This window comes from Silene latifolia, chromosome 10 (assembly GCF_048544455.1).
Source record: "Silene latifolia isolate original U9 population chromosome 10, ASM4854445v1, whole genome shotgun sequence".
Classification (NCBI taxonomy): domain Eukaryota; kingdom Viridiplantae; phylum Streptophyta; class Magnoliopsida; order Caryophyllales; family Caryophyllaceae; genus Silene; species Silene latifolia.
In genome coordinates this window covers 150131070-150142756 of record NC_133535.1, presented here as the reverse complement: position 1 = coordinate 150142756, position 11687 = coordinate 150131070, and the positions used below count along the sequence as shown (strand labels likewise).

General features: G+C 39.7%; 1 protein-coding gene across 1 annotated transcript; it reads left to right on the top strand.

The window, feature by feature from the left end:
• Nucleotides 1-327: 327 nt before the first annotated feature.
• On the top strand, nucleotides 328-6103 carry LOC141606363 (uncharacterized). The gene is made up of 12 exons (XM_074425459.1): nucleotides 328-1378; nucleotides 1455-2073; nucleotides 2616-2656; nucleotides 2939-3007; nucleotides 3409-3509; nucleotides 3934-4012; nucleotides 4123-4221; nucleotides 4310-4378; nucleotides 4461-4510; nucleotides 4661-4742; nucleotides 4936-5030; nucleotides 5650-6103. The coding sequence occupies exons 1-12, from the start codon at nucleotides 1139-1141 to the stop codon at nucleotides 5804-5806; spliced, it is 1701 nt and encodes a 566-aa protein (XP_074281560.1). The 5' UTR covers nucleotides 328-1138; the 3' UTR covers nucleotides 5807-6103.
• The last annotated feature ends 5584 nt before the right edge of the window (nucleotides 6104-11687 follow it).

Genomic DNA, 11687 nt, shown 5'->3' with positions numbered 1-11687 from the left:
AATTATATATAGGCTTGAATTGAGCTTATGTTTGACTCGAGCTCGCATTAAAGCTAACAAACTTTATAACGAGCACAATTTTTGCAAACTCGGACAAGCTCGAGATCGGCTCGAACTCAAGTTTTACTCCCTACATTATCAAACTTACAAATAAGATTATACCGGAATTGTAAGCTAATTGTACAAATCTTCTCTAATCTAATTGAGCTAACATGTATTTTTTCTAAATTTTCTACAATTTACAAGTTACTCCATTTTAATTTTCTGACATAAAAACTGAAATTTAACTAACTTAATAAAAACTTCAATAAAACTTGTAAAACTTTATATAGTAAAACTCGTAATCTTTAAAATATAACTAAATTGATTTGTACTTCTGGTGGGGTGTTTCATAATTTACCAATTCTCACCTTAGTAAAATTAAATGTCAGTAAATGAATATTTTCACAGCTGTTCACTCTCAGCAAATTCACCACAAAGGAACCAAAATTTTCCCACATAATTGATGAATTTAGCTGCTGTAAAAACGATTTACCCAACCAAAGCCATATATGCCATAATCCCAAGCAATGGATTATGGGGTAATTTTGTAGCACTTATAATAAGGCAATTAAATAGGGTAAACCTGTTCATAATCAATTTAAACTCAAATGGGCGTAAACCCAAATTGTTTTTACTGGTGAAGCAGAGAAACTGTTTGATGAAATGCCTGAGAGAAAAATGGGAAATAAAAGAAGATTGCAATAGGTTTTTAAATTAAGACGGTCTTAAGCAAGACAAACTTGTGGGGTGGAATGTGAATATTTATGAGGTCTCTTCGTATGACGGAGTCTTTCGTAGACTATTCTCTTAATTTGGCTTACAGGAGGGAAAATAAATCCGTTAATTTATATTCTCTTAATTTGGCTTACAGGAGGGAAAAATAAATCCGTTAATTTATACTCTCGTCATCTGATCCTGCAGGAACCGTGCTGCTGAAAACTTATATGGTTATTCTGCCACAGAAGCCATAGGCAGGACTCTCTTTGAACTTATCGTGACAGATCGAGATGCTCCTTATGCCGAGGCTATCATACAACGCTGCAAACTGGGAGAAACATGGATAGGGAAGTTCCCTGTCACACATAAGAAGGGACACATGTTTACAATTTTCGTAATTAACACTACTTTATATGACGATGATGGTACTTTCATTGGGATTATAAGTTTAGCAAATGATACGCGACTGTTTAAGGATAGTCAAGTCTCTACATCAGATCCACTGGAAGAGGAGATGGGTCAAGAATTTAGCAGACCGCGAAGCTTTGTGACGACTAGACTTGGCTTTGATCCTGATCAGCCTCGGCAAACTGCAATTGTTTCCAGAATAACAAACCTGGTTGCTTTTCTGATTATTTTACATTCTGATAAAATTTAACTAGTTCCTCAACTGACTTTTGGGTTTGCTGACCCAGGCCACCATGGTTAGCGACAAAGTTCGGTCAAAAATGAAGATCGGAGAGAGTAATGTGCTCCGGGATATTGAATGTATAGATAGTCGCTTATCTGATGCAATGTTGTTAGAGCGAAGAGAAGATGGGAATTGCAGTGGAGCAAGTACATCCAGAGGAAATCCAGCTGACACACCTGCTGGTGTTTTCTATCCTTATGCACATGCTCAGGGAGATATCATTGATGACAGTGAAAGGAAACCTGGTATCCACAAGTTGATAACTTCCACGGCAGAGGCTTGGATTGTTAAGAAAGCAATGCGATGGTCAGGAAAAGGAACTGAACCTGAATCATCTGTACCTCAGAGTGGTCGATTTGGTTGGCCATGGATGCAGATTGAACAGGATTCGAATTGGGCCTATTCTTCTGCTAAGCCAGAAATTCCAACAGGCGACTACAATCAATCCGTAGCAAATGAGGCCCCCCAGTCGTGGTCGTCATTCAGTGTTGACAGCAGTACCAGTTCAAGTAGATGTGGAAGCGGCAACAGCAGTGGCGGACATAAGTTCGATGTGGAGACTAGTTTCTTAGATTATGAGATCATGTGGGAAGATTTAACAGTCGGAGAGCAGATTGGTCAAGGTATGCTAGTTTAAGCCGGATTTGGTACAGCTTTGAGTGCCATTTGTTCTGAATAGCTGTCTAAAAATCTGAAGCAAACATTATAATAGAAAGGTATAAATACGAAATAGAGCCCACTTGAGGCAGTTTTCAAATTCCGATGGTATCAAAGACCCGTTATTATTGGGTCTGAATTATTATGGAATAAAGAAATTAAATGACTCACTAAACTGGTTGCGTTCTTTTTATTGTAATGTAACAGTCATTCAATAATGTTTTCGACGCATTTCCCATTCTTAGTCATTTGGAAACATCCTCTTTGTATTACTAGCACATGGGTAAGGATGCGTACATCTGAACCCCTTACCCGCAATTTGCGGGATCCCTTGAGGTGCTAGCGTAATGGTTGTTGTTATTGTTGTAGTCACTTTCCCTCCTAATTTGTGAGTTATTGGCTTATATTATCTTGAGCATTGCATCGTGCGTTGCCTTTAGTATTAATTTCAGGTTGGGGATGCAAATTATCGATGTGCTTACTTCGAATCTGTGTCTTCTTAATGCAGGTTCTTGTGGGACTGTATATCATGGTCTCTGGTATGGATCGGTATGTTCCTTTCGACCACTTTTCTGATAATCTCCTTGCATTCATGATTGTAGTTTTAAAAGTTATTCTGAAGAGTTAATCTTGTCTGGGTGAGGACAGAAGCCTTTTGTCATCTTAAATGAAACTTAAGCTCTTAAGCTTAAAGCTACTATCTTAAACACATGGGTATTGCTCTATGGATGACCATACTAGAAGCCCCTTTTCTTCTCATCAATTTTTTTGTTATGATTTAATATGTTGCGGAAACGAAAGTATCATATTTTATGCACTTCTCGATTGCAGGATGTCGCTATTAAAGTTTTTTCCAAGCAAGAATATTCGGAAGAAGTTAAATCTTCCTTCCGACAAGAGGTATTTACATACTCTTTCAAAGTTGAGTTTGTCCTTGCCTCTTTGGTGCTTTTGTGGTTTTTTCAATTTTTTCTGCTTTATGCATTGTTAAGTAATATACTCCCTATGTTCCGGTCATTTGTTGTCCTTTTCCATATTGGGGTGTCTCAGTGAGTTGTTGTCCTTTCTATTTTAAGAATGAACTTGATGAACAATTTGATCATTCACATTCAATTTGTTCCACTTGTCATTTAGTAATTGACCCCTTCCTCTGTCCTCGGTCTTTGTGCCAAAACCAAAGGACAACAATTGACCTGGACGGAGGGAGTATATAAGTTTGATGAACTGCATTTGGGCGTTGAGTGTGAGATGATCATGATGTCCTGACCTCTATGATGTCTGATCTATTGATTTTCTGCTAGGTCTCTCTTATGAAGCGACTTCGGCATCCTAACATTCTCTTATTTATGGGCGCGGTGACATCACCTCAGCGTCTCTGCATAGTGACAGAGTTTATTCCTCGGTTCATTCTAAACTTTCCTCTTCCAGAGTGACACATGATTGAGTTTTTTGTTTTCTATTTTTCCAGACAGTATTTTTTTTTATGCTAGTCGCCGTATCATTTGTGATTTTTATCATATCTTCATATGTGTGTTTGTGTTTTTTCTTGGGGGGTGGGGTGAATGTATACTTACTGATAGTACCAACAACTTCCTATATAAACGTGTCCCAATGCCTCTCAAGAAGCACATATTAAAGTATGTACCCTTTTATCTTATCTTCATGTGTGTGTGTGTGTGTGAATGGTGGCTTTAGGGAAGGGTAAATAAAGTTTTAGGCATAATCGCAAATTAGAGAAGGTATTTCGAAAAATCTTCTATTGTATCGAAAAGCCGAAGAGTTAAAAGTTATAACCTTATTCCCACCATTCTTTTACTATTATGCAGCGGAAGCCTGTTCTGCCTGTTGCAGAGGAGTACATCCAAACTAGACTGGAGACGACGAATTCAGATGGCTTTAGATATAGTCAGTATTCTGGTTTCACTACTCTGTTGCAGAAGCAATATCTGTGAATTGAATCTTTGATTATATATAATCCTCATATGTCTACGCCTATTCTTGAAAACATAACACAGGCTCGAGGAATGAATTATCTTCACAACTGCAATCCACCTATTGTCCACCGAGATTTGAAGTCTTCTAATTTGCTTGTTGATAAAAGCTGGAGTGTGAAGGTTTTGTTAGTACATCCCATTCTTTTGTTTGCTACCCATATCTTTCAAATGAACTAGGAAATCACATCTTTATATCATCTTCTGGCAGGTTGCGGACTTTGGCCTTTCGCGCGTAAAACATGAGACTTATCTTACAACTAAGACTGGGAAAGGAACTGTATGATTAAAACATCAGTACTTCTTCTGGATTTCGTTTGTGTATATTTTAATATTGATGTTGCTTTTGTTTTGGCGTGTAGCCTCAATGGATGGCGCCGGAGGTACTTCAAAATGAACATTCAAATGAAAAGTATGTCAAAAAATATGCAACTTTAATGTTTAATCAAGGATAGTTCAGCTCTGTGGTTTTATATCGTTTTAAATTGATGGTCACTTGGTAAAAACGTAAGAGTAACGAGTTTGTTTTGGACTTTTGATTAATGATCTTGGCATTGTGTAGGTCTGATCTATACAGTTTCGGGGTCATACTATGGGAACTTGCCACTCAAAAGATTCCTTGGGAGAATCTAAATCCGATGCAGGTATTTCTTTTCCGTATAACAAAGCAAGGGCAGGTTATTTATTATAGTTAAGGTGTAATACTCTGAGTCGAAACACCCCTCTTATCCTGCCATTCGCAAGACCCTTAATGCATTGTGGTCATGTTGTTTAAGAAACCAATCATCATGCAGTTGGTTACTTTTATTCTCTAATGAATATTATTGTCACATGCAGGTGATAGGAGCCGTGGGTTTTATGAATCAAAGGTTAGATATACCAGAGGACGTAGATCCAATGTGGGCCTCTATGATCGAGAGTTGCTGGCACAGGTTCTTTTTCTTCTGCTGTCTTCTGTCTATATCATTTGATCCCACAGAAGCTCTTTGCAGTATTATACGGAGTAATTAAGAGTTGTTGGCACAGGTTCTTTTTCTTGTGTTCGTCTCCTGTCTAATCTGATCCCACAAAACCTATTTGCATACTTCCTCCGATTCATCTGGTTCTTTAGGTTTTGTTTTTTTGTGAGGATTATTTTACTAGAACGTAAAAAATCAGATGAATTTGAGGAAGCATTTTGTGCCTTCTAAGTTCCAAAGGCATTCGGTTGAGAGAAATTCCTCAGGCGGACATGATGTCTCATTATGGATTACTAATTTTGATGATTTGAGCTAATGAATTACAATGACATTTGTCATAATGGATTACTAATTTTAAGATGACTCGAGCTAATGCATTATGATGACATTTTCTTGTGAATCGTTTCTACAAGCCATAAAGTTAGGGTCATGTAGTGGTTTTAACTTTTAAAGCATGACAATTGACAATGATTGCGATCTATCTTCGTTAGTCCTCTTTGCCGATTTTACAGAAGTTTGAATTGGCAGCTTCGTTGAGTGTTTTGCAGTCCGAGTTTCCAAAGTGAACATTCATTGTTTAATTTTGGTACAGTGAGCCTCAAAGCCGACCTACATTCCAGGAATTGGTAGAAAAGCTGAAGGATATGCAGAAAAAATATGTCGTACAATCCCAAGCAGCCCGGGCTTCCGCTTCTGCAGATGTTCCCCCGAAACAACTGCTCGTCAGTGATGTTCACCGAGTAACCTGAACACTCCCAAAAACCAAATTGATAAACGCCTTTTATGTCCTGCAACTCTTTTCAAAAGCCGAGTGGATCAAGGCCTTTTATGACTTGCAGGGCAGATTGGTGTCAAATGAGTTGTAGTAATCCCATTTATATTATCCCGTTTCATGCAACTCATTTCGAACAGAATCTTCCATATGGGCAGTGAAAGGCCTTTCTCAACCATGTTGCAAGTCAAACTGTACAAATGGGAAGGAATATCATCAAAATACAGCGGTGAAGACGCAAGCCAGATACGTATTTAGGTTTTTTTTTTTTTTTTTTTTTCATTAGCGTACATGTGAATGATGCCATACATGTATACTATTAACAATAATATCTAGACTTAGTCAATATATTAGATATTATTCTCATATGTAAATATAGTTAGCTTTTTCCTGAAGTATATAATCTTTGTAACCTAGCTAACACCTCCCTATAAATACTTGTATTCCTTTCTCAGTAAATATAACATTCATTCAACCTGGTATCTCTTGTCTTATATGGTATCTTCGAGCTCAAATCGATCCGCCAAAAATCTTCTCAAACCTCGCCGTCGCTCCACCTTCAAACGCCAAACACAAATCACCTTCAACCCCTCATCCTCGACAATGACAAACACTCACCAAGAAACCATCGTCCGCAACCCTCACGATGCCAACGAGCCTCTCGTCTCGCCGAACCTCACTCACTGCGTCAAATTGACACCCACAAACTACACCACATGGTTCTTTCAACTCACCAATATTTTCTTTGGTTTCAGCTTGCTCGGATTCCTGATGGGTCCAACCCCGCTCCATCGCCAACCATAGTTGGTGATGACAAAACCGAGAAAACCAACCTATCCCCTCCTATCTTTCATGGCTTAAACAAGATGGGTTGATTCTAGGGGCTCTTATGGGTACCCTATCGTCAACCGTCCAAGCCCTTATAATCCGTGCTAAAACCTCTAAAGAAGCATGGGATATTTTAGCGCAAACCTACGCAAACCCTTCGCGTGCGCATATTATGCAATTAAAAGACCGCTTAGACTCGATTGTCAAAACCTCTAACCAATCCATAACCGAATACATGAACACCATGAAATCATGTATTGACCAACTCGCATTGATGGGTAAGATAATTGACCCCGAAGACATTATTTCAAAAGTTCTCAAAGGTTTAGACTATAAAACCTTTAAACCCGTCATCGACACCGTTAGAGCACGTGACAACCCAATTTCATTTGAAGCCCTACATGAAAAATTGCTTCAACATGAACTTTTAATTAAACAACAACAACCCGACACCGATATTTTCAACCCCACCGCTAATGCCGCTTATCGTCCCAACCATTACAACAATCAACGACAAACAAACTACAATAACAACCGTTATCAACCCAATACCACCACCAACTCCACCCGCCAACCCGCTGCCCCGTACACCTCCAACCCGAACCCGCGTCCCTTCAAGGGGCGCTGTCAATGGTGTCGTCAAGTAGGCCACGTCATCGCAGATTGTCCTCTCTTTCGGAAGCTCTTTCCCACCATCATTTTCCCTGAACCTCCGACCCGCCAACACCAACAACCACAGGCGCATTCCGCAACCACCTCTGCCGCTGCTGCACCGCCGCCCAACCACCAGTACCTCCTTGACAGTGGAGCCTCCAACCATGTCACCAATGACCTCGACACATTGGCCTTCCACTCTCCCTATTTCGGTCAAGATGACCTTATTATTGGCGATGGTTCGGGTCTCGACATCGCTAATATAGGTAAGTTTCAATTATCAACTCTTCAATTCAATAATGTTTTACATGTTCCAAAAATCTCTAGAAATATTATATCAATATCCCAATTGTGTAAAGATAATAATGTTAATGTTATTTTCTCATCCAATTTTTTTGTTGTTAAGGACAAATTGACGGGATCGACGATACTCCAGGGCCAAGCTAGAAATGGAATTTACGAGTTGAGCCCGTCGTCTCCAACCGCAAATTTACTTAAGAAAGGCTCATCTCCTATTTCATGGCATCATAAATTAGGCCATCCTACTTTTGATGTAATGAAAACTATCAATAAAAGTTTACCATTTAGTTTATCAAATTTCTCTTCCTGTGATGCGTGCAATATTAGCAAGAGTACTAAATTACCATTTGCGACAAATTCATTTAAAACAACCGCTCCACTCGAATTAATATATTCGGACCTTTGGACTAGTCCCGTTCTTTCATATGACCATTACAAATATTATGTAATATTCGTCGACCACTTTAGTAAATATACTTGGCTTTTTCCTTTAAAAAGAAAATCCGACACAACCAAAGTATTCCTTCAATTTAAAGCACTTGTTGAGAAATACTTTCAAAAACCAATTATTCAATTCTTTTCCGATAATGGAGGAGAATTCAAAAAGCTTACCCATGATTTACTCAATAATGGAATTAGTCATTTTACTTCTCCTCCGCATACACCCGAACATAATGGATATGCCGAAAGGAGACACCGTCACATTGTGGAAACGGGCTTAGCCCTACTCGCTCACGCCAAACTGCCGACCATCCTTTGGCCGTTTGCTTTCAACACCGCTACCTATCTTATTAATCGTCTTCCAACCCGAACATTACAAGGTCAAACACCATACTTCAAACTACATAATAAACCTCCAAATTATACAAAACTACATAATTTTGGATGCCTATGCTATCCTTGGCTTCGATCATATACACGACATAAACTCGAATATCGATCGACTCCTTGCATTTTCGTAGGCTATTCCTCTACTCAGAGTGCGTTCCATTGTTTTGAACCAAAAACCAATCGTATTTATACATCGAGACATGTCAAATTCGTTGAAGATAATTTCCCTTATACTCAATTAATTGCCTCTGACCCACCTACTAATACCAACACCGATCCAAACGATTGGTGCCCGCTCATCATACCCATTATACCACCTAACCCCCCACTCGTGTCCACCCCCACCTCTCCACCTGACCCTCGGCCACGCCCTCCCATAACCCAGGTCTATCATCGTCGACCTCCTCCCGTCCATCCGTCTCCTCTGCCAGTCCCACACAACCTGCACCCGAACCCGTCACACCCTCTCCTGCCACCCCACAAACCCCTGCCTCTACCTCACACCCCGTCACACCCTCTCCTGCCACCCCACACACCCCTGCCTCTACCACACCGCCCCCTCCTCCACCACCACCACCACCTCCTCCAAAACGAACTGTTGTCACTCGACTAGACAACAACATTAGAAAACCCAATCCCAAGTACATACAGACCACCTCCAAATATGCCCATCTCGCTCATACATCCGCATCACCCAACGCTCTTCCCAAAACCGTCAAACAAGCTCTCATAGTACCTCCATGGAGAACCGCAATGCAAGAAGAATTTAATGCCCTCGAGAAAAATCAAACGTGGACTTTAGTCCCGCGTCACCCATCTCAAAATGTCATAGGTTGCAAATGGGTCTATCGAATTAAATATAATCCCGATGGCTCTCTAAAACAACACAAAGCTCGCTTGGTCGCAAAAGGATTTCATCAACGACCCGGCATTGACTACACAGAAACTTTCAGTCCTGTAGTCAAACCCACCACCGTTCGTCTTATTTTATCTCTTGCTGTTAGCAATTCATGGATTTTACGACAACTCGATGTAAATAATGCATTTCTCCAAGGGACTTTAAATGACAATGTTTTTATGAGTCAACCACAAGGCTTTGTTGACACCTCTAAACCGGATTTTGTGTGTAAACTAAACAAAGCCATTTACGGTCTAAAACAAGCTCCTCGAGCCTGGTACACGGAGCTCAAAACCTTTCTCGTTACTTATGGATTTAAACAGTCAATTTCCGATTCATCATTATTCATTTATACAACCAATACAACTCGCATATTTATGCTAGTCTATGTCGATGATATTATTATTACTGGTCCTAACCAAGCTCATTTACAAAACCTTATTGACAACCTATCCAAACGATTCTCCCTAAAAGATCTTGGACCACTTTCTTACTTCCTTGGTATTGAAGTCACACCAAATCCTAATGGTCTTCATTTAAATCAATCCAAATACGTACATGATCTATTAACAAAATACAACATGGATAATGCAAAACCGATCACTACCCCTATGTCGCCCGACACACACCTTACTCGGGAGGATAATAAACCAATTCAAAATCACTCCGACTACCACGCCATAGTTGGAAGTTACAATATCTATCTCTTACCAGACCTGACGTTGCCTTTACTGTCAATCGGCTAGCTCAATTTCTCCATCATCCCACAGATACTCACTGGTCTGCTCTCAAACGTCTACTTCGTTATCTTCAAGGGACTCAACACCATGGCATACAACTATACTCCAAAAACCCGCTCTGTCTCCATGCCTTCTGCGATACTGACTTTGCCGGAGACAAAGACAATTACATTTCAACTACTGGATATATTCTCTATCTTGGCCGCAATCCTATAACATGGTCCTCCAAAAAGCAACGTGGTCTATCCTTATCAACTACTGAGGCCGAATTTCGCGCGGTCGCTTCCGTCACAACTGAGTTACTCTGGCTTCGAAATCTACTCACTGAGCTTAACTTTAATGTCACGAAACCGCCAACTATTTACTGCGACAACTTGTCAGCTACAATGTACGCGAAAAATCCGGTCTTTCACTCCAGGATGAAGCACATGGCCTTATCTTTTCACTTTGTTCGCGAGCAGCTTCATCAAGGTTCTATTCGAATTCAGCACATTGCAAGTACCGATCAGCTAGCTGACGCTCTCACTAAACCCCTGCACAAGCAACGATTCCTTATTCTACGAGACAAGATTGGTCTACTTTCTCCGTCGTCCATCTTGCGGGGGCGTATTAACAATAATATCTAGACTTAGTCAATATATTAGATATTATTCTCATATGTAAATATAGTTAGCTTTTTCCTCAAGTATATAATCTTTGTAACCTAGCTAACACCTCCCTATAAATACTTGTATTCCTTTCTCGGTAAATATAACATTCATTCAACCTTGTATCTCTTGTCTTATATATACAACTTCCAGTCACTGTTGTAAACAAATGATGAATCTCTTCGAAGCCTCGAAGGGCGTAAGTATACTACTACGTATATGCTTTGTTTACTTTGCGAATCTCGAATCTTCTGCCTGGATTTCCTTGCGTCCATGACTTAAGAACAGCAGGTATACCAACCAAAGCGATTCCTTAGAGCTTCACAACTACGTTGCGAGCTACTACTCGTCATTAATGGATCTCAACCTGCTAATACTAAACTACTTATAATGAACCCAAAAACCAAGTTGAAAATAAAATAGAAGAAAAATGAGGAGAGAAAGTGATGAAGGAGTAGTAAAGTTGCTCGTAATTTTTTTTTTTTTTTGACAAAGGTAAAAAATAGATTACGACATAGCGTTCTTGGTGACGTTAGCTAAAACAATAATGTCACTGTTAAAAAAAAATCGCTCATAATTGACATTCGAAAGTTTGACCAAACTTAAACTAAGGCCGTATATAATTAATCGCTATCCTGTTATAAGAAATTGTCGTCGATTAGCATGTCCGACCACATCTACTCGGTTCCAATTCTTGGAATTTGAAATGATGGAAGTTATACACGGAGTACCAAATAGACAAAGCTTACAAAGTAAGTGTAAGAGGCGTCTAGGCTTAGTAGTTATCCACCAAGGCGTAGTTTCATACATGCATGCGTAATTAGTTACGCACATATTATTGTTATTTTCTTCCCTCTGGCCTTCCTTTCAATGGTTCGGCCGTTTTCCGTGAATCACGGGTGAAGCCAGAATTTAAACTCACGGGGAACGAAAAACTTTAGCGGAGACAAACGGGTATGG

What these genes read in the sequence shown, in the direction of transcription:
- LOC141606363 (XM_074425459.1), top strand. Translation starts at nt 1,139, where the DNA reads ATGTTTACAATTTTCGTAATTAACACTACTTTATATGACGATGATGGT. An exon ending in ATAAAAGCTGGAGTGTGAAG is followed by an intron (nt 4,222 to 4,309) that starts GTTTTGTTAGTA and finishes ATCTTCTGGCAG; the next exon opens with GTTGCGGACTTTGGCCTTTC. An exon ending in AGAATCTAAATCCGATGCAG is followed by an intron (nt 4,743 to 4,935) that starts GTATTTCTTTTC and finishes TGTCACATGCAG; the next exon opens with GTGATAGGAGCCGTGGGTTT.